At 39.9% G+C, this 23,832-nt stretch overlaps 1 protein-coding gene across 1 annotated transcript in view; it reads left to right on the forward strand.

Moving 5' to 3' along the window:
* Positions 1-23,832, forward strand: part of CNTN4 (contactin 4) — a 406,008-nt gene that overhangs the window by 185,737 nt on the left and 196,439 nt on the right. The window contains exon 6 of the mRNA XM_052644373.1: positions 3,020-3,217. Within this exon, the coding sequence (XP_052500333.1) occupies positions 3,020-3,217 (198 nt within the window). The remainder of the gene's footprint in view (positions 1-3,019; positions 3,218-23,832) is intronic.

Genomic DNA, 23,832 nt, shown 5'->3' on the forward strand with positions numbered 1-23,832 from the left:
AACTTATTACAACTTTAATTCAACATTTTGTTGTTTTCTGTTGTTTAACGTAACTTAATGGCTTTCCTGAGAACAGAAGTAATAGAGCTAATAATTTTTATATTATACTTACTGTTTCTTGAGTTGAAATTGCATTAGTTCAGCATTTCCCTACCTCTATTTTGTGATGTATCATAGATGTTTTAGAAAAGAGTGTGTGGATGAAGGAGTTGGGAGGCACTTCTACATGAAGTAAGTTTGCATGACTTAAGGAGTCTCTAAGAAATTTGAGGCACATTGGCATGTTAAAAGTCTCTTGCAGGTTCTGAAAGGAGAAATTTTAAAATCTATTCAACCTTATTTAATCCCATTCTTCTCAAAGTCTTCTGGTCACATAAACTTCTTAAATTTGAGATAGGTAGGGGGTAGAGAACTTCTATTCTATTCTATTCTATTCCTGCAGAATATGTTTATGGTTGCCTGCATTTCCTGCTAAAGTAGTATAGTAACTCACACAAGCAGTGAAACCAAAATTCTTATAATCAAACAACATGATAATTGTTGTTTGATATTTTTACTTTAAAAAATGATTTTACTTTAAAAATTATTAACTTTCAGTAATTCAGATGTCCTTATGACTCAGAGGACTTTCACGTAACTTGAACCTCACTACATGCCTGTATCACGTTTATGATTATCCCCATTTGCTGGATTAAGTTGAAACTAAGTAAGAGTGTTTAATGGCTTTCTTTATGGAATACAGTTTTGAATTTTGGTCTTCTGGTCTTTTTTTTTTTAATTCCAATAAAAATAACAAAGTGAATGTCTTTTATCCTGGTATCCATGGTTCCTGCAACTTCCTAGTTACCGAACTATGCATCTTCTATAAAATTCAGAAAGTTTTGTGGCACTAGCCAGCAGCAGTAGTTTTAAAAAATGTCTCCAGAAAAAAGTATATATATATATTTAGTTTATATATGTTATTATAACTCTCCTTGGAGAGATATGGGTTGATTAATATTTTGCTGGTAAATTACTTTCTAACTTATACCTTGTGACTTTGGATATTTTAATTTATTCCTAAAACTCTCTTATAATTAATTACGGGATAGGAAATGTTCTCTTCACTGTTCATGTGAGAATATTTTTGAGAGGCTTGGTGATTACTTGCTCTGCCTGAAACTGACATGCCAAATTGAGAGAGGAGTACATTGCACTGTGCTATTTGTTGAATCTCCTGTTTTTGTGGCAAAATTACTACATTACACTGTATTTCTTCACAACCTATTAGAGGGGCCTTTCCTTCCTCCAAATTGGAGTTTCTTGAGAAAGTAACTAGCTTGCTGGGAAGAGCTTGCTTATTTACAGTGAGTATCCTCTTGACATCAGCATGGGGTTACTTATAATTACATTCATATGCGTAAATAAAATGATTAGCTATTCTCATATAAACATAATTGTATCTCTCTAAAATAATGCATGCAGAAATGTTATAATCCAGTGATAAAAGGAAAGCAATCTACATGACCCCCTCCTTTGTATGTAAACAGTGGATCATTAAGATGGAATATGTTCCCTGTCATACATTCAGTTATTGAGGTTAATTACAACTGAGGACTCATTGAAGTATTAAACAACAAAGTGACTTTTCCAATAATTAGCATTCTGTGTACAAAGCTGAAGTGACCTTTCTGCCATTTTCCAAGGACAATCCATGCATTTAGAATTTAGCCAAGGATCATACTGAAGAGCAGCACACAAGAACTCAGTCAACTAGTTCGGAAACCACAGGCTCCATTTGCATCTAGTTGCTCTCCCTCCTGCCCAAAATAACTTGAGAAAACAAAACAGGGCATGTTGGCTAATCAGTGCCCATGGCTGCTATATCACTTCTCCAGCTTTGAACAAATCTGAAGATCACACTTTAAAGAGAGGAATCATGAAATGCCTGGAGCTAAAGAAGTTTGATTTCCTCAGAGCACAGTAGTTCACTGCAGCAAATCATTTAAACTCGCTGTCACTTAGGTTTCTTTACTGAAATTGAAAGCATGGGTTAATGTGCTCATTCACAAAACATTCGCCTAATTCTCCAGAAAAATGAGAATTTTCAAAGGAACATTTTCAAGTATGACTGCCTATTACATTCCTCCCATTGGCATTCTGGGATGGATAAGTATTTGTGAAAAGGTTGCTCTTTGATGGCTACTTTATACGGATATAATAATTTTTTCAGCTAATTTTTTTAACACATTATTGATCAGGGGATTGTTTCAGACTAATGCCTATGGCTGTAATACATTTCTAGTCAATAATGTGTTAAAAATGCAGATTTGCATTTATGGGACCAGCCAACTAATCATTGTATTATATTTAATGAGTATTTGCTACAATATTAAATCACCGTCTCACTAAAATAATGGGGAAAGAGTTCAGCATCACAAGTGAAAAAGGAGTAAGAATATGCATCAGTAGTAAGAGGCACTGGGAAAAGACTGGGTTGAGAATCAGGAATTATTCTGTCTCTGGCTGTGGCTGAGTTTGGATTAGACAGTCTGATCCTCTGTGTCTGAATTTCTCAGTTAATGGAAAAATATAAACTATACTGGAAACCATGAAATGCTGTGTAAGTATGTTGCACCATGTTATACTATTATGATTATTGCATGTAAGATGAAAGGAGTGATATAAGTAGTTCCCAGGGTATATCAAGATCATGGACTCTGTGTGTCTGTGGTTTGAGCTTTAGCTCTGTAACTATTATATGGTGCTTAGCCATGCTTAGTGAGCTATAATGCTTATTCCCTGATTTAAAGAGACTGGACTTCTCCATCAGTGATCAGTGTACCTTCTAGTTCTATAGAAATAACATCTTATTGATAAAATGCTTTAGGGGACTGTTGTTACTTCCTGTTGATATTTAGCAGGCTGAAAAAGGATCATTGGGCAACAGTATGAATTTTTAACTTGACCAGTTCTTTCATGAATACAGTAAAGTTCTTATAAAAGACATGTTTATAATGATGATTCCTTTTGCTTTCAGAGCTCAGCTATGCCTGGATTTTCAATGAATACCCCTCCTATCAGGATAATCGCCGCTTCGTTTCTCAAGAGACTGGGAATCTATATATTGCCAAAGTAGAAAAATCAGATGTTGGAAATTATACTTGTGTGGTTACAAATACAGTGACAAACCAAAAAGTCCTGGGACCACCCACACCACTGATATTGAGAAACGATGGTGAGTTTTCTAAGGGATTTCAGAATTCTGTTTTTTGTGCTCATAGGTTGAGTTTGGAAAGTTATGTTATTGGCACACAAAGCTTGACTATCTTGATTACATCTAAGAAAAATTTAATGCTTTTACATTCACTACCTATATTTTCTACACTTGTGTAAGAAATAAACCCATGAATCCATTTTGCAAGACTTACTAGAAATATAATTTCTAATTTCATCCTCAATGCAATGTGAGTCTGTTTCTTCACACTTAAATTGTGTACACAGACAAAATGAAGTAGAAGGTTGATCAATTAGCTTATCAGTCAGCTCTATGTAATTTAGTTTTCAGTGTCCAGAAGGAAGTTTTAAGTTATCCAAGTAATTTCTGGATGTGTGGTATTGAAGACATAATTCCAACCACACTGAAATGCAGAAATGTCAAGTCTTACTGGAGATAGTTTTATGTTCCCACATTTTTGTGAGAATATGTCAAGAAAGTAGATGAATTTCGCCTTACTTACTCAGACGGATGACATGACAGTGTATGGTGATTCATCATGTGCTTTTTGAAGACAGTCTTACCAATTTGTATGCCAGACTTTAATAACATCATGCCTTTCCCCAGTGTGAGTCTTTTTATGTATTCTGTTCCCTCTCCTTGAAATACTCTTCATTCTCTTGGTCCTTTGACTAACTTACGCTGATCCTTCCAGCTTCTTCAAATATATTGCTTTCTTCAGGAGACCATCTCTGTCTCACCGGCTCCACCCAACTGTGCTCTGTTGGGTGCCTTCTCAAATCAACTCTGCAGAGAAAGTATGAGCATCCTTAAAGCACAGACCAAATTGTGGAATGTGGGGGCAAATAATACGGATTTCAGTCATTCAGTTACTTTTTCATGCATTTAATATACGTTTATTTAGCACTTGCTACGTGACAGCCTATTCTGGGAGCCAGTGAACAAAAACCAAAAACCCCTCTTCATGGCATTTAAGTACTGCAAAGGATTTAGGTAAACACAAACAAATAAACCTAAACAAAATGCCAAATGCAGTTATTTTAGATAGTAATAAATAAAGGAATATGCTGACACAGAGACTCTGTGGGGGTGGAATGAGTAATTTAGATAGGGTTGTCATGCAAAACCTATCTGAGGGGGTGACATGAACTGATGCCCAAATGATAAGAAGTCGGTCCTGTGAAAGTCAGAGGGAGGAGCATACCAGACTGAGTTAGCATCATGTGCAAAGGCCCTGAGGCCTAGAAATAAAATTACTGGCATGTTCAGAAAGCAAAGAGAATATGAGCCTCATGGAGCATAATGACCAGTGAAGAGGGTGGTTTGAGTTGGTGTTGGAGACTGGATTTTATTTCAAGTGCAGTGAGAAGCCAGTAGAGGATTTTATATAACAGAGTTATGTATTAAAAAAAAAAAAAGATTGCTTAGCTACTGTGTGGCAAGTGGACATTTAAGAAAGCAAGAATCAAAACTGGAAGTCCACTTAAAGACTCTTGCTGTAATTCAGTCAGTCACCGATGGCAGCTTGAATTAGTGGGTGGGCATGGAGAGAAGAGAAGGTTGTGGATACAGGACATCATTTGCAGGTAGAGCTGCCAGGACTTGCTAACACCTGGGCTGTGGGAGGTGGTGGAAGAGAAAATCAAGGATGACACATGGGTTTCTAGCATGGCAGCTGAGTGGATGGAAATGCCATTTACTGAAATGGTTTTACTGAATGGGTTTCCAAGGGTGCAATTCAGAATTACTTTAGTTTTTATTATGAAGCATGACTTCTCCCCTGGCAAAAGAAAGAATTGATTGTTTGGTGCTTCTTAGTCTCTCTGTCATAATATTCCATCTGTCTATCATAATATGCATTTGGTCTATTCATATTACTTGTCACCCAATGCCATGTGATCAAACTCACACCACAGCTTTCATCTGGTTTGGTATAAGAGCCCAGAACAGTGCTTGCCACATGGCAAATGTTAAATGGATATGTTGCATTAAGCTGAGTTACATTAAATAAAGCTGAAAAATCTCATCATTTTAGCAAGAAACATAGGCAAAGGATCTATTCTTTCAGAAGCTATCAGTGCTGTCTCTGGACCTAAGGATAAAAATTCTGTCTCAACATATATGTTTCAGGGACATTTTGTACAAAATTATTTAAAAATACAGCCCCTCTGGCCTTTGCCCATAATACACTTATGCCAAAATGTCTGTTCAGTCTATTCAGTTCAGTTGGTATGTCAAGGAGACAATATAATCGAATATTGACTCTGATGCACTAAGACACAGCCCAGGAGAAACATCACCCAGAGCAGCTGCTTCAGAAAGAAGGAACAGACCTTCAGGAACACAGGAAGTCCTCAGCCTGGCCAAACACTGCCTTCTACTTATCTTTTGGATTTATCTCGACTTGCCTAGTATATCTTCATAGAGATGACAAATGTTTTTTATGAGAATATTTTATCACAAAATTAACAAGCTAAGGATCTCATTCTTCAGCAATTAATGCCCATTCATTCCTAATTTCTGTGAGAGTTGCTGATGAAAATTTATAATATATCTTTCCCATTTAGGCAGCAGTACATAAAATGGATACTCAAACTGCATTACTAGGCTCAAAATAGATTATTTCATTACCTCTTTTGTGGAGGTAAGAAAAAAAGAGAAATACAAATCAAGAAAAGATTTCAAAATAAAGATGACATTCTTGTGAAAATGTATGTTGTGAGAGTAAAATCAATGAAATTATCATTCTACGCAATCTGGTAGGTAGTGAGTGTATTTTAGACTGGTAAGCACAAGGTGAGTATGGAGTTTGCACAAGCATCTTGGTAATTGAAGCTCACTCAGAATTTCATATCCTCCTTCTGTCTCTGAAATATGAATAAAGCAAGGCAAGGGAGCTTGTTGCCTGCACTGCACTAATTGACATGGCTGACCATTTCCCTGATGAAGTGCAGATGTAGACAAATGTAGCTTAAAGAACTAGATATCCTCAATACTCAGGTTTTTTGTTTGTTTGTTTGTTTTTCCTAGAGTTTTAGCTGAGCAATCTAGACTGGGATTGTTTCCAGCCCTAAAGGTTACAGTGAGTCAGAAAAAAGTGGACAACTCCTGTCGACCCACGTTCCAGTTAGAAATCAAGGGCAATGTGTCCCATGTTGATCCCACTAACCCTCTTTAGGTCCTAACCCCTAATACACTGAGGTTCTGCAAGGGTTTTGTACTTGCTGTTCCTTTTTCCTCAACTCTTCACATGTCTCAAGCCTTCCTACATCTCAGATCAATGACTGAAATGTAGAGCAGGGTAGTGTGGAGGTGAGCCGGGTTCCCTGAGTGGAATCCAGCCCCATCATCTATCAGGGATGTGACCTTGAACATCAGTTGAACAACCTCACTGTGCTGTGTCGTCATCAGTCAAATGAGGATAGCAGTACCTACCTCAGAGCTCACTCTGTGTGTGAAATTATGTGTAAAGTGCTTTGAACGGTGACAAAACAGCAGTATGGTGTCAAGAACTTCCCTAAGATATGCTCCACAAATTATACTTTTAAAAAACAGATTATACAGAGTAAGTGGATAGTATTATCCTTGTTTTAAAAATGTTTGTGGATAATGATAGAGAAAACGGAAATCTAACTCTCCATAATGCTAACAGTCATAAACTTTAAACCAGTCAACTTTTAGTAGTAAAATGTTCAGTTCTTAATTTTTTTCTTTCTGCTTCTCTGTGCTTTCTCATTTTTCTGCAATGATTAGAAACTTTTCAAAAGTTTTTTTTGTTTGTTTGTTTTTAATGTTTGGTAAAAGGGATAACTGCAGTTCATTGGACCTAAAAGGCACTTCGAGATCCCCTAACTTATTCTTATTATTCCAGAAAGAAGGAAACTAAGGATGAGAGAAATAAGTCAAAACAGCAGTGGGATAAAATTCTTGGCCCCCAGTCACCATACTATTTAATTGAGGTTCAGAAAAGCTTTTGGGGTCTCTAGATTCACCTATTTATGTTATGATTTTGGAAATTTTTATTTTGGGAATTCTAAATAATTGTATGTTATGTGTAGTGTTCATCTCCAGAAAGTAGTATAAAACTGAGAGCTAGACAAATGTGAGAGAATTTTATACCAGCGTTTTTATTTATCTAGGTATTTTAAAATTTGCTTGTAACAACAATATAACCTATCATACGGGAGAGGGCATTGCTTCCCTGATGGCTCAGACGGTAAAGCGTCTGCCTGCAATGCGGGAGACGCGGGTTCGATCCCTGGGTCGGGAAGATCCTCTGGAGAAGGAAATGGCAATCCACTCCAGCACTCTTGCCTGCAAAATCCCATGGATGGAGGAGCCTGATAGGCTACAGTCCATGGGGTCGCAAAGAGTCAGACACGACTGAGCGACTTCACTTCTTCATGGGAGAGGGCACCTGTTGCTTGGGTACCGTGAAAGAAAAATATTTCATTGAGAAAAATAGATCATAATTATTTTTACCAGAGATACTAAACTAGTCCATGGATCAATATTAGCCTAATTGCTAGTTATTAATGACCATGAATTTGCTCTATCATGTGCTTCCTACACAGATTTCAAAGAATTGTACCTCTTATTTCCATAAACAAAGGTAATGGGCTACCCATACCAAAGCAGCATAACTATGAAAGAAATCATAGATTTATATCATAATCACCATAGCTACTTTTTTCTGTCTTTAGTCATTACCCCTAACTTGCTCTAAAATGGCTAAAGATGGAAAAAGAAAACAACACAACAACAACCTAGCAGAGATTAGGACAGTCTTGGGAAAGTTAGATCATGTCTGTGAGGTTGTTTATGTACTTTATATGCACAGGTACATAACTGAGCATGAAAAATTACTGTATGTTCCTTGCCTTTTTTCTGTGTTCCCCTTGAGACTAGCTAGGGACTGGTTTGGCAGTTCCTTAGTTTGCCTATTAGAACCAAGGCAAATGTTGAACAGTTTACACCCAGTGTGTATCTGATGGATCCTTGCTTTGCACATTGATTGTTGAATGTTTTTGAATATTATCCCTAATTAGAACTCTCAATAGAAGAGCTGCTAGGGAATAGGAAACACTGGATTTTTCCTATCTTAGAATTTCAAGTTCACTCTCTGTGTCTCTTTCTTTCCCTTCTCCTTTTCCATATTTATATACATTGATAAACTTATACATGTAGGATATGTGTGTATAAATATACATGTGTCTATATACACAAAATATATTGTCTTTTGAAGTTAAAATTTAAACCACTTTTTGAATGTTATTATACTTCACTGTAAATTTAAATTATTAAAAATTGGTGTTTTCAATATAAACAAAATAGCTGACCATTTTTTCCCAAGCCCTGACCCATTTCCCCAAGCTTTATTTTAATTAGCCATGAAAACTTTGCATTCAAAGCAAAGTTTTGAATGCTTCAGCACAGAAGCATTTATTGTTTTCAGTGTACATAAAAGTTTAACCTACTGGACAGGAGATTGGCTGATAACCCCAGCAGCCTAGAGTTTCAGAGCAGCCTAAGGTAGGACAGAAATAGATGTCCTGAACATAGGATTAAGAGTGTCCATGATCGATGCCAACCAGCTTTGTCTTGTTTGTTGTGGTGTCACCTAGGATGTAGGAACAGAAGAGTAGCACTAAAAATCAAGAAGGGAAAAAGCCATAGGATTCTGGGGTGTGGTCCCAGATCTGCCACTAACATTAGACAAAACCTGTCACTTCATTTGTCCTCAATATTCTTAGCTATAAAAATGAGTGATTTGTAATAAGTTATGTCTAAGGGTTCTTCTGCGTTTTCTTCTGAGATTCCAGTCACAACTTTCTACCTTACTTTATTCCAGTCTCAGCATTTGCATGGGCCACATGGTATCAAACACAGCTCAACACACAGATGCTGTTCATTGGATTAGATTTCTTCCCAGCACTAACAATGAATCCTAGTGCAAAACTAGAGCATTACGGACCATTTTGTGAACCTTCACCTCAATGACCATTAGATCTCCTGGTGACTCAGAAGACTACATTTGCTTCAAATTGCCAAGTTTAAGATCAATGACTGAAAAGTGTGAAAGAGAAAACTAGAATATTCCAGAGTATTCCGGGTTATCTGTGTAGTGTAATGTATTCTTCACTATGATACTACCATCTGTTCATAGTAAACTTTCCTAATATTGCCCCAAATTGGGTTAGATCCTCAAGTGGAACCTTAACAGACATGATGTTGTCTTCTTGAATAGATCTTCTTCAATTATAGGCCACTTAATTAGCCTAGCTGTCAGATTTTAAAAACTACTCATTAAGACGATCATTTTTTGATTGTAAACTTTATCTACAACACTTTCTGATGACTTAAACTTTAGACTGAGAAGGACAAAACTTCTGCCTGGGGAACAAGCAGAGATGTGTCCTTGACTTGCACAAGATTTTTATATTACCTAAGATCTAAAGTTTATCCTCAAACACATTTCTTTATTTAACTCTCATTTCTAATTACATCTTTTCTGTGGTTTTGTCATAGCAATCATGTCTTGCATTAATACCACATTTGAGGATCTTTGGGTGTAAAACATGTTTTGTGAGAAAAACATCTAAATGACTAAAGGATGTGAAATATTTTGCTAAACTGCCACTGCTAATCTGATTTAATAGTGTCTTAATATTTTGAAGCCTTGACAAACTTAGGAACCTGGAGTCAGCTCTAGACCTCAGGCATAGTCAGATTCATTACAGGTCCACGGGGCCAAAGCTTGTGGATGGTCACTTCACTAGTCAGTTAGAAAGCAATCTGTTAAATACCCATTGTGTGTTTCACACTATAAAATAAAAAGATGTGGTCAGAGCCCCTGGGAGTCTATAGTCTTAGACAATTACAAATTAATGAAAGGTCTAAAGTTTCATTCTTTTTGGAATTATTGAACTGAGTTCCAGGAAACACACTTAAAGATAGAGATTTCAAATGAAAGAGGACAGGAGAGATGTCCAGCTTAGAATAGAGATGACCTGGGCATTCATTTGATGATGCCTCTGGCCAAGAAACATTGATATTTTAGGAATCAGTGAAATAAAATGGACTGCAATGGGTGAATTTAACTCAGATGACCATTATATCTACTACTGAGGGCAAGATCCCTTACAAGAAATAGAGTAACCTTCGTAGTCAACAAAAGAATCTGAAATGCAGTACTTGGGTGCAATCTCGAAAGTGACAGAATGATCTCTGTTCATTTCCAAGGCAAACCATTCAATATCACAGTAATCCAAGTCTATACCCCAACCACTAATGCTGAAAGAGCTGAAGTTGAATGGTTCTATGAAGACCTACAAGACCTTCTAGAACTAACACCCAAAAAACATGTCCTTTCATGATAGGGGACTGGAATGCAAAAGTGAAAAATCAAGAGATACCTGGAGTAACAGGTAAGTTTGGCCTTAGAGTACAAAATGAAGCAGGGCAAAGGCTAACAGAGTTTTGCCATGAGAACGCTCTGGTCATAGCAAACACCCTCTTCCAACAACACAAGAGATGACTCTACACATGGACATCACCAGATGGTCAATACCAAAATCAGACTGATTATATTCTTTGCAGCCAAAGATTGAGAAGCTCTAAACAATCAGCAAAAACAAGACCAGAAGCTGACTGGCTCAGATCATGAACTCCTTATTGAAAAAATCAGACTTACATTGAAGAAAGTGGGGGAAAACCACTAGACCATTCAGGTATGACCGAAATCAAATCCCTTATGATTATACAGTGGAAGTGACAAACAGATTCAAGACATTAGATCTGATAGACAGAGTGCCTGAAGAACTATGGATGGAAGTTCATGACATTGTACAGGAGGCAGTGATCAAGACCATCTCCAAGAAAAAGAAATGCAAAAAGGTCAAATGGTTGTCTGAGGAGGCCTGACAAGTAGCTGAGAAGAGAAGCTAAAGGCAAAGGAGAAAAGGAAAGATATGCCAATTTGAATGCAGAGTTCCAAAGAATAGCAAGGAGAGATAAAGCCTTCCTCAGTGATCAGTGCAAAGAAATAGAGGAAAACAAGAGAATGGAAAAGACTAGAGATCTTGTCAAGAAAATTAGAGATACCAAGGGAACATTTCATACAAAGATGGTCTCAATAAAGGACAGAAATGGTATGGACCTAACAGAAGCAGAAGATATTAAGAAGAGGTGGCAAAAATGCACAGAAGAATTATATTTAAAAGATTTTCATGACCCAGGTAACCACGATGGTGTGATCACTCACCTAGAGCCAGACTTCCTGGAATGCGAAGTCAAGTGGGGCTTGGGAAGCATCACTACAAACAAAGCTAATGGAGGTGATAGAATTCCAGTTGAGCTACTTAAAACCCTAAAAAATGATGCTGTAAAAGTGCTGCACTCAATATGCCAGCAAATTTGGAAAACTCAGCAGTGGCCAAAGGACTGGAAAAGATCAGTTTTCATTCCAATCCCAAAGAAAGGCAGTGCCAAAGAATGTTCAAATTACCTCACAATTGTACTTGTCTCACACACTTAGCAGAGTAATGCTCAAAATTCTCCAAGCCAGACTTCAACAGTACATGAACCATGAACTTCCAGATGTTCAAGCTGGTTTTAGAAAAGGCAGAGGAACCAGATATCAAATTGCCAACATCTGTTGGATCTTCAAAAAAGCAAGAGAGTTCCAGAAAAACATCTACTTCTGCTTTATTGACTATGCCAAAGCCTTTGACTGTGTGGATCACAATAAACTGTGGAAAATTATGAAGGAGATGGGAATACCAGACTACCTGACCTGCCTCCTGAGAAATCTGTATGCAGGTCAAGAAGCCACATTTCGAACTGAACATGGAACAACAGACTGGTTCCAAATTGGGAATGGAGTACGTCAAGGCTGTATATTGTCACTCTGCTTATTTAACTCATATGCAGAGTGCATCATGTGAAATGCCAGGCTGGATGAAGCACAAGCTGGAATTAAGATTGCTGGGAGAAATATCAATAACCTCAGATATGCAGATGACACCACCCCTTTATGGCTGAAAGCAAAGAAGAACTAAAAAGCCTGCTGATGAGAGTGAAAGTGGAGAGTTAAAAATTTAGCCTAAAACTCAACATTCAGAAAAGTAAGATCATGGCATCTGGTTTCATCACTACATGGCAAATAGATAGGGAAACAATGGAAACAATGACAGACTATTTTGGGGGGCTCAAAAATCACTGCAGATGGTATTGCAGCCATGAAAGTAAAAGACGCTGCTCCTTGCAAAAAATCTATGACCAACCTAGACAGCATATTAAAAAGCAGAGACATTACTTTGCTGACAAAGGTCCATCTAGTCAAAGGTATGGTTTTTCCAGTAGTCATGTATCAGTGTGAGAGTTGGACTATAAACAAAGCTAAGCGCCAAAGAGTTGACGCTTTTGAACTGTGGTGTTGGAGAAGACTCTTGAGAGTCCCTTGGACTGCAAAGAGATCCAACCAGTCCATCCTAAAGGAAATCAGTCCTGAATATTCATTGGAAGGACTGATGCTGAAGCTGAAACTCCAATACTTTGGCCACCTGATATGAAGAACTGACTCATTGGAAAAGACCCTGGTGCTGGGAAAGATTGAAGGCAGGAGCAGAAGGTGATGACAGAGGATGAGATGGTTGGATGGCAGCACTGACTCGATGAACATGTGTTTGAGTAAGCTCTGGGAGTTGATGATGGACAGGGAAACCTGGTGTGCTACAGTCCATGGGGTTGCAAAGAGTCGGACACGACTGCGCGACTGAAGTGAACCGAACTTAACCAAGAAATGTTCATTGAGTGCCAGTTGTATTCTTGTCACTAGAGATGCAAAAGTCTTTCTATGTCCTCTTAGATGGTGGCCTGGCTTAGGAGCCTAATTACAGACTGAGGCAGGAATGGGGCCAGTTTAGGGTGGATGGAGAATTAAAGCAGGATTATTTAAGCTTCAGCTCTGATCAGAGCTGTCCAGGACCAATGAAGGTACCATGAGATTATGCATATAATCAAGATATGCATGTAAGGAAGCCTGGCCTGGTCTTGGAAATCAGCTGAAGCTTCCATCTAACAGGGAGGATAAGAATTCCAGGAAGTGGACACAGTATTTGCTTAAACCATGAGTTGGCAAACTTCCTCCTGTAGGCAGATCTTGTCCATGGCCTGCTTTTGTAAATAAAGTTTAACATTTTTCTCCACAGAAATGTTAGGTATTTTTACTTAACTCCTAGATTACCTGTAATTTGTGTTACTATTGTTAGGGATATCTTATTTTTAATCACATTCTCTATTTTACTTGTAAGTGATTGAGCATGGCAAACTTGGTGAAATCTTGTTAGTTCTATAATTTGTTAATTCTGTCAACTCTCTCAAACTTTGCTATCTTCCTCATTTCTTCTAAGCCCAGTGCCTAGCCAACCCTTAGTTCATGAGCCACACACAACCCACCACCATTTTCATAAATAAAATCTTACTGGAACATAGCCATGCCTATTTGTTTACATATTGTCTATGAATACTTTCTAGCTATATGGCAGAGTTGAATCAGAGATTGAGTGTCTGACAAAACCTAAATAAAATCCTTGCTGTCTCTTTGTACAAAATACTATTAACCTTGCTAATCTCTGACCACACAATAATATCTTTAAATACTCAAAGACTGTCCATCAAGGCTTGTTCTTTGTGGCTCCAAAGACTTGAACTAGGACCAGAGTATACAAATTAGAGGGAGAGTTTAGTTCAAGTAGAGAGAACTTTTAGTAGTAAGAATATAAATGTACTTCGTCACAAAAAGACCAAAGTTGGCTTTCTTTCACCTAAAAGGTGGTGGATTTATAATTACTTGCCCAAATGGGAAACTCTTAGCAAATTACTTCAGAACTTATTGCAAATCAGGACTGTCCCAGGCAAGCACAGATAAATAGCTACTCTACTTTCAGAGGATCCAGCTTTCTGGAACCCAAGGATCGAACCCAGGTCTCCTGCATTGCAGGCATATTCTTTGCCATTTGAGCCAGCAGGGAAGCCCCCCTGCTGGAATAGCTCAGATTATCTCTGCATTGTAACTGTTGAGAAGTAAGGAAAGAGATGTAGGTTTGAATTAGGTCAAACAGTGGGGTTTGTTTTCACCTCCCACAGGTTTCTCTTTTAAAAATATATATATGTATTTGTTTGTTTATTTATTTATGGCTGTGCCTTGTCTTAGTTGCAGCTTGCAGGATCTTTAGTTGTAGCATGTGGGATCTAGTTTCCTGACCAGGTAGGGCCCCTGTATTGGGAGCATGAAGTCTGAGCCACTGGACCATGAGGGAAGTCCTTCTCACAGGTTTTTGAAGTCACATTAAAACCCCACATGTAACAAGTGATAGACAACCTTCCGGTGTCTTATTCTTCTTTTCCAGCACTGGGGAAGTTCTTGTTTGCACAATTGTTGGCTCTAACTCAGGGGAATTCAGGGATCAGGGAATGAGTAGTGATAGAGAATCCTTGGACAGTCCCCTCGATCCTACAGTGTCTCCTTCAACCCAGGGCTTTCCTGAAAGAATAAAGTTCTGAACTCAGCCAAAGAAATCAGTATGCCTAATCAGATATTTCCAAATATTTTTAGAGAAATGGGTTTTATATCATATGACTTATTCCTCAAGAACAGCCATGTGGGAGCTCTATAGAAGACAGTCTTTTGCAGTTTTTCTTCAGTAGTAAGTCCCACTCTGTGGAAGCTGGTAAAAGTCCCTTCTGTGGTTTAATTTATAAGCACAGATTCCAGCTAAGGCAGGTGTTGGCAAAATCTTATGGCACAAAATTCTGCAAACTGGCCTCCTTCTGCCAAGACAGCGCTCTGCAAATTGTAGTTAAACAAGCGTGGTGTGTGGCTGATTTCTCTTTTATAGTCTGCAATTTGGTGGTTATTTTGTCACATTCTGGTTCTCACAGACATCAGCGTCAGCATTAATAGTTTTTCCAGTTTTGAAAGGAGGACAGTCATTGCCACAAGGGTTGTGAGCAGAACCCAGGCTCAAGATTGGCTTTGTCACGGTGGGATGCGCTTACTTGTCATCTTCCAGTGACTAGTCCATGATGTCTGTTACCGCTTGGTCCAAAGCTTAACCCCTTATGGTTGCTACAGAAGTTCCCTGGAAGGCAGCATCAGCATCAGCCAGGAACTTATGAGAAATGAACGTTCTCAGGCCCCGTGTCAGCTTACTAATTCAGACACTCACGTCCTCCAGGTGATATAAAGTTTGAGAACACTGGTTTTGGAAAAAACACCTAGAAATCTCTAGCATGCCTTCCTTAGAAAATAAACATGGTTATTCCATAAACTATGGAAGGAGATCAAACCAGTCAATCCTAAAGGAAATTCTAAAGGAAATCCTAAACATTCATTGTAAGGACTGATGCTGAAGCTGAAGCTCCAATACTTTGGCCACCTGATGTGAAGAACTGACTCATTAAAAGAGACCCTGATGCTGGGAAAGGCAGGAGGAGAAGGGGACGACAGAGGTTGAGATGGTTGATTGGCATCACTGACTCGATGGACATGAGTTTGAGCAAGCTCCTGGAGTTGGTGATGGACAGGAAAGCCTGGCATGCTGCAATCTATAGGGTTGCAAAGAGTTGGGAACGTCTAAGCGACTGAAGTGACTGAACTGATTCCATAAACTGTTTGAGCCAGGTGACACTAGTGGTAAAGAACCCAGCTGTCAATGCAGGAGACATAAGAGCTGTCTCCTGGGTTCCACCCCTGAGTTGGGAATATCCCCTAGAGGAGAACGTGGCAACCGACTCCAATATTCTTGCCTAGAGAATTCCACGGACAGTGGAGCCTGGCAGGCTATACAATCCATTGGGTCACACAGAATCAGACACAACTGAAGTGACTTAGCATATACACACACACACATTCCATAAACAATTAATTGTTGCCTGCATTTGCCACATTACTATGCAAGGCTTTGGAAAAGGGTAACTACAAATGTCATGAAGATAATGATCAGGTCTGTGATATGCACATTGTGCCCCCATGGTTATGGTTGCTGTTAAATGAATGTTTATTGAATTCATTAGAATGTAAATACAGCTAAGCCCCTACCTCCTAAAGACTTTCATGTATCAAATTTCAAGGGACATAGCTTTCACTGTTGTGATGGTGGCATAGTTCTTACTCCCACAAATAGAAAACATTGACAATGCAGCTTAATAAATTAAAACTCTTTTCACCTTATGTTTAAGATTGTAGATATAGATGCCTCTATTTAGAATTGAAAGCAAGAGTTTTCTCCAATGGATTAGATTGGCCAAAACATTTTTGGGTTTTTCTATAAGATATTATGGGAAAAATCTGAACAATTTTTTTGACAAACCGGTATATATTTTCAGTCAGGAGGAAAGAAACATTGCTGAGATTATACGACCTGGTTGATCCTGACAACATCCTGACAGCACTTTAGCTTCAGCTTTACCTTGGTTATATAGACGCACCTAGACCTTTCTATCTTCCCACCTTTCCAGACAGTTTGAAGATAGAAAAAGGATTCTGAAGCAGTTCCATCAATGGCATCACTTTTTGCCTAATTATTCTATAAATCAGCAGAGCAGCTGTAGGCCAATTAAGTTCAAAAATGTGCAGGTGGTCAGGGGAATGACTAGAAAAAAATGCACTCCTGTTTTAAGAGACCCTGTGTTTCTTAAAAGTTATAAAAGGCAACAGCTTTTTACATTGAGAGTAGCAAAGGGCCAAAATAGTTAAAATGAAAGAAATAGTCAAATAAAAATGTAACGTGTGCCAGATGTAAGCAAATTCAATGGAACACTACACAGCTATTCCAAAAAATGTTCATAATGTAGTTGAAGGGAATGGCTTCTTTCATTTTGTCATGACTTAAATACTAGGACAATCTTTATATGTAACTAAAAATTTTTAAAGAGCAGTGAATCCGTGCCACTCCATCTCTGATCCCAACTCTGTGTCCAGCAACTACTGCCATAAATGAAGTACAGTCTTCATCATCACCGAGCACACTGTTACTCAGTTCCTGTAGCCATAAACAGAGATCACTGTGCCTTCACCCTGAAATCACTCCATGTGACCACACAAACAACCTGCACAGATTATGTTTTCCCACATTTTAGAAAAACATAGTCTGAAGTGAGTGAACTTGACCAATAGCCATGGTAATGCTTAAGAACAACTTCCATGCCGGAGAAGACTTGAATGTTTGGCTTAATGACTATTATATGTCCCAGTATAAAGGGCCACATTGCCCCATCTTACTCCCTTTCACGAATCCCTACCTATTACAGTTCATTTTTTCCCCCATATGCCTTGAACTGAGCTGAGATTTGCGAGGAACAGAAAAAATCACAAGTACTTCCATTCCTCAAAGAAGTGAAAGTACAACAGAAGAAATGGCAAGTATATAAATAGCTATAAACATGATAGAAAGCAGCAGTGCTATTTGAGAGAGCCCAGAAGTTTATTTGTAAAATGTTTTATGTTGGTTTTCTTACTGAGCACTTGTTAAGTGTGGAGACAAAGATAAAAGCTAGCATGAAAAAGACAGACATATTACTTGATATCATGGGGTTTACGATCTGTATGGAAGACAGAAGTAAACATGAGAAATACAGATGACAATTCAGTTCAGTTCAGTTCAGTGGCTCAGTCGTGTCCAACTCTTTGCGACATGAATCGCAGCATGCCAGGCCTCCCTGTCCATCACCATCTCCCGGAGTTCACTCAGACTCATGTCCATCGAGTCCGTGATGCCATCCAGACATCTCATCCTGGGTCGTCCCCTTCTCCTCCTGCCCCCAATCTCTCCCAGCATCAGAGTCTTTTCCAGTGAGTCAATTTTTCGCATGAGGTGTCCAAAGTACTGGAGCTTCAGCTTTAGCATCATTCCTTCCAAAGAAATCCCAGGGCTGATCTCCTTCAGAATGGACTGGTTGGATCTCCTTGCAGTCCAAGGGACCCTCAAGAGTCTTCTCCAACACCACAGTTCAAAAGCATCAATTCTTCGGTTCTCAGCCTTCTTCACAGTCCAACTCTCACATCCATACGTGACCACAAGAAAAACCATAGCCTTGACTAGACAGACCTTAGTCGGTAAAGTAATTTCTCTGCTTTTGAATATACTATCTAGGTTGGTTATAACTTTTCTTCCAAGGAGTGAGCGTCTTTTAATTTCATGGCTGCAGTCACCATCTGCAATGATTTTGGAGCCCCCAAAAATAAAGTCTGACACTGTTTCTACTGTTTCCCCATCTATTTCCCATGGAGTGATGGGACCAGATGCCATGATCTTTGTTTTCTGAATGTTGAGCTTTAAGCCAACTTTTTCACTCTCCTCTTTCACTTTCATCAAGAGGCTCTTTAGTTCCTCTTCACTTTTTGCCATAAGGGTGGTGTCATCTGCATATATGAGGTCATTGATATTTCTCCCGGCAATCTTGATTCCAGCTTGTGTTTCTTCCAGTCCAGCATTTCTCATGATGTACTCTGCATATAAGTCAAATAAGCAGGGTGACAATATACAGCCTTGATGTACTCCTTTTCCTATTGGAGCCAGTCTGTTGTTCCATGTCCAGTTCTAACTATTGCTTCCTGACCTGCATACAGATTCCTCAAGAGGCAGGTCAGGTGGTCTGGTATTCCCATCTCTTTCAGAATTTTCCACAGTTTATTGTGATCCACACAGTCAAAGGCTTTGGCCTAGAAAATAAGGCAGAAATAGATGTTTTTCTGGAATTCTCTTGCTTTTTCCATGATCCAGCAGATGTTGGCAATTTGATCTCTGGTTCCTCTGCCTTTTCTAAAACCAGCTTGAACATCAGGGAGTTCACGGTTCACATATTGCTGAAGCCTGGCTTGGAGAATTTTGAGCATTACTTTACTAGCGTGTGAGATGAGTGCAATTGTGCGGTAGCTTGAGCATTCTTTGGCATTGCCTTTCTTAGGGATTGGAATGAAAACTGACCTTTTCCAGTCCTGTGGCCACTGCTGAGTTTTCCAAACTTGCTGGCATATTGAGTGTGGCACTTTCACAGCATCGTCTTTCAGGATTTGAAACAGCTCAACTGGAATTCCATCACCTCCACTAGCTTTGTTCGTAGTGATGCTTTCTAAGGCGCACTTGACTTCACTTTCCAAGATGTCTGGCTCTAGATTAGTGATCACATCATCATGATTATCTGGGTCGTGAAGATCTTTTTTGTACAGTTTTTCCATGTATTCTTGACACCTCTTCTTAATATCTTCTGCTTCTGTTAGGTCCCGACCATTTCTGTCCTTTATCGAGCCCATCTTTGCATGAAATGTTCCCTGGTATCTCTAATTTTCTTGAAAAGATCTCTAGTCTTTCCCATTCTGTTGTTTTCCTCTATTTCTTTGCATTGATCACTGAAGAAGGTTTTCTTATCTCTTCTTGCTATTCTTTGGAACTCTGCATTCAGACGCTTATATCTTTCCTTTTCTCCTTTGCTTTTCGCCTCTCTTCTTTTCACAGCCATTTGTAAGGCCTCCCCAGACAGCCATTTTGCTTTTTTGCATTTCTTTTCCATGGGGATGGTGTTGATCCCTGTCTCCTGTACAATGTCACAAACCTCATTCCATGGTTCATCAGGCACTCTATCTATCAGATAGGCCCTTAAATCTATTTCTCACTTCCACTATGTAATCATAAGGGATTTGATTTAGGTCATACCTAAATGGTCTAGTGGTTTTCCCTACTTTCTTCAGTTTAAGTCTGAATTTGGCAATAAGGAGTTCATGATATGAGCCACAGTCAGCTCCCGGTCTTATTTTTGTGGGATGTATAGAGCTTCTCCATCCTTGGCTTCAAAGAACATAATCAGTCTGATTTTGGTGTTGACCATCTGGTGATGTCCATGTGTAGAGTCTTCTCTTGTGTTGTTGGAAGAGGGTGTTTGCTATGACCAGTGCATTTTCTTGGCAAAACTCTATTAGTCTATGCCCCGTTTCATTCCACATTCCAAGGCCAAATGTGCCTGTTACTCCAGGTGTTTCTTGACTTCCTACTTTTGCATTCCAGTCCCCTATAATGAAAAGGACATCTTTTTTGGGTGTTAGTTCTAAAAGATCTTGTAGGTCTTCATAAAACCGTTCACCTTCAGCTTCTTCAGCGTTACTGGTTGGGGCATAGACTTGGATAACTGTGATATTGAATGGTTTGCATTGGAGACGAACAGAGATCATTCTGTCTTTTTTGAGATTGCATCCAAGTACTGCATTCCAGACTCTTTTGTTGACCATGATGGCTACTCCATTTCTTCTGAGGAATTCCTGCCCGCAGTAGTAGATGTAATGGGCATCTGAGTTAAATTCACCCATTCCAGTCCATTTTAGTTCACTGATTCCTAGAATGTCGACGTTCACCCTTGCCATCTCTTGTTTGACCACTTCCAATTTGCCTTGATTCATGGACCTGACATTCCAGGTTTCTATGCAATATTGCTCTTTACAGCATCGGATCTTGCTTCTATCACCAGTCACATCCACAACTGGGTATTGTTTTTGCTTTGGCTCTATCCCTTCATTCTGTCTGGAGTTATTTCTCCACTGATCTCCAGTAGCATATTGGGCACCTAATGACCAGGGGAGTTCCTTTTTTGGTATCCTATCATTTTGCCTTTTCCTACTGTTCATGGGGTTCTCAAGGCAAGAATACTGAAGTGGCTTGCCATTCCCTTCTCCAGTGGATCACATTTTGTCAGGCCTCTCCACCATGACCCGCCCATCTTGGGTTGCCCCACAGGCGTGTCTTGGTTTCATTGTTAGACAAGGCTGTGGTCCTAGTGTGATTAGATTGACGTTTTCTGTGAGTATGGTTTAAGTGTGTCTGCCCTCTGATACCCTCTTGCAACACTTACCATCTTACTTGGGTTTCTCTTACCTTGGGCGTGGGGTACCTCTTCACGCTGCTCCGGCAAAGCACAGCCGCTGTTCCTTACCTTGGAGGAGGGGTATCTCCTTACCGCTGCTGTTCCTGACCTTCAACGTGGGATAGCTCCTCTAGGCCCTCCTGTGCCTGCACAGCCACCACTCCTCGGGTTGCTCCTCCTGGCTGCCAGCCCTGGCCTTGGGCGTGGGTGGCTCCTCCCAGCTGCTGCCCCTGGCCTCGGGCTCCAGGTGGCTCCTCAAGGTCACCGCCCCTGGCCTCGGGTGCGAGGTGGCTTCTCCTGGCCGCCCCTGATCTCGGACTTGGGGTGTCTCCTCCCGGCCACCACTGGCCTCGGACGCCAGGTAGCTCCTCTCGGCCGCCGCCGCTGACCTTGGACACAGGGTGTCTCCTCCCAGCCGCCACTGACCTCGGACGCAGGGCAGCCCCCCTCGGCCGTTCCTGCGCCGGCTCAGCCTGGCACTCTAGGCCGCTGCCCCTGACCTCGGACGTGGGGTAGCTCCTCTTGGCCGCACTTAGTGAGCCGGCCCGCAGCCGCCTGCGCCTGTTAATTGTTAATATGACAATTAACATAAAGGAAAAAATATATTCACAGAGATTGACAGCAGGCACCTATTTTAGATAATGTGATCAAAAACACTTTTCAAAGGGGGAGTCTTTTGAGCTGAGACTTGAAGCGAAAGTCATCCATGTAAAATTAAAGTCATGGGGAACAAAAGAAAAATGAAAACATATTAAAATGTCCATAGAAACACTTGCATGTGATCGTTCATGGTAACATTATTCATTAAACAGCAGTGAAAGCCATGCCATTCCCAAACCATGCCATAGCCAAAGAAGAAGCAACCTAAATGACCATCAACTGGTAACTTAGGTTGAATTATGTGCCCCCAAAAGATATTATATGTTGAAATCCTAACCTCTAGTACCTAAGAATACAACCTTATTAGAAAATAAATTAGTTAGATGAGATCATATTGGAATTGGGTAAATCTTTAACCCAATATGACTGATGTCTTTATAAGAAAACAGTGGGAAGACCCATGGAGAGAATATCATACAAATCAGAGGTTGGACTGACAGAGCTGCAAGCCATGGAACACCCTGAATATTGCTGACCACCACCGCAAGCCAGGACGAGGCAAGGAAGGATACTCTCCATGGTCTCAGAGACAGCACAGCCCTGTCGGCCTCTAATCTTCAGAATTGTGAGAGAGTAAATGTATTTTGCCTGAAGTCACTTAGTCTGTATCTCTTTCCAAGGACAGTCTTAGGAAACTAATACAGCTGGTGAACAGATGATTAAAATATTTTTCTTCTGTTAAGTGGAATACTATACGGGCGTAAAAAGGAAGGAATCACCAATACAAGCCACACCATGGATGAACTTTGTTAACATTAGGCCAAGTAAAAAGCCAAATGCAAAAGACCAAATGTTGTATGATTTCATTTAAATGTAATGTCCAGAAAAGGCAAATCTATAGACAAAGCAGATTAGTGGTTGCCTGGGGCTGGGACTGCTCCTGGGAATTAACTGTAAACAGGCATGAGGGATATTATTTGGGGGATGGAAATGTTGTAAATTGAGTTATGATGATGATTGCCCAACTCAGTCAATTTACTAAAAATCATTACATTATATGTTTTTAAAAAGAAGTCATAGGAGACCGTAAGAGCTAAGGCAAAAAGATTTGATACTTTTTGGTCATTTAAAGACGGCTGTGGGCTAGAGTATAGAGAGTGCTGAGGAAAGGGTGCAGGACGCTGAAGGAGAGGACTTTGAGTCTAAGCCATAATGGGTGAGATTTTAGGATAAGCAATCAGTAGTTCAGGGGGCCTCAGACACTAAGTAGTGATGTTTCAATTGCTTAGGAGAAAGGTGTGTGAGACAGTTTTTATCCTTGGTGTATCTTTCATAGCTGGATTATAGAAACCAGGTTTGTATGTAGTGTTTATAGAACGAGGGGACTGGGAAACCCTGATCATGGCTGACACAGCCTTGACTCCCATATTTTCACTTTATCATCTCACCTCCCTTCCATGCATGAGGCACTGCAGTGGAAGTTGTCTTGATATCCTGGCAGGACAAAAGACCTTTTCTCTCGGAATTCCCTTGCGGCACTCTAGATCGGAATCTGCCTGCCAGTGCAGGAGATAGTTTTGATCCTTGGTCCAGAGAGATTCCACCTCTCACGGAGCAACTAAGCCTATGCACCACAACTACTGAACCCAAGCGCTAGAGCCCACGGACCAAAGCAACTGAGCCCATGTGCTGCAACTACTGAGCCCATGCGCCTAGAGTCCGTGTTCCACAAGAGAGGATGCCTCAGTAAGAATCACACACACCACAGCAGAGAGTACCCCCGCTCAAACAACTAGAAAAAGCCTGTGCAACCAAAAAATAGAGAGAGAGAGATTAAAAAAAAAATAAAAGAACCTCTTCCTCTCAAGGCAGTTGATTTTTAATTAACACTGCTCTTAGAGAACACAGCCACACACGCAGCACTAGGTGTTAGCTTGTTCCTGCACTCAGAGTCATACTACTGCTATTTATGGGATGATGAGTCACTTGTATGGGCTGTTTGTTAGCAAGTTCAGCAGAAGTGTGTGAATGCAGGTGTTAGTAAGCACTATCTCTTTATGGTCCAGCTGTGTGGCATATGCTCTAGGAAAGGCAATAGGACT

Source organism: Budorcas taxicolor, chromosome 1 (assembly GCF_023091745.1).
Source record: "Budorcas taxicolor isolate Tak-1 chromosome 1, Takin1.1, whole genome shotgun sequence".
Taxonomy (NCBI): domain Eukaryota; kingdom Metazoa; phylum Chordata; class Mammalia; order Artiodactyla; family Bovidae; genus Budorcas; species Budorcas taxicolor.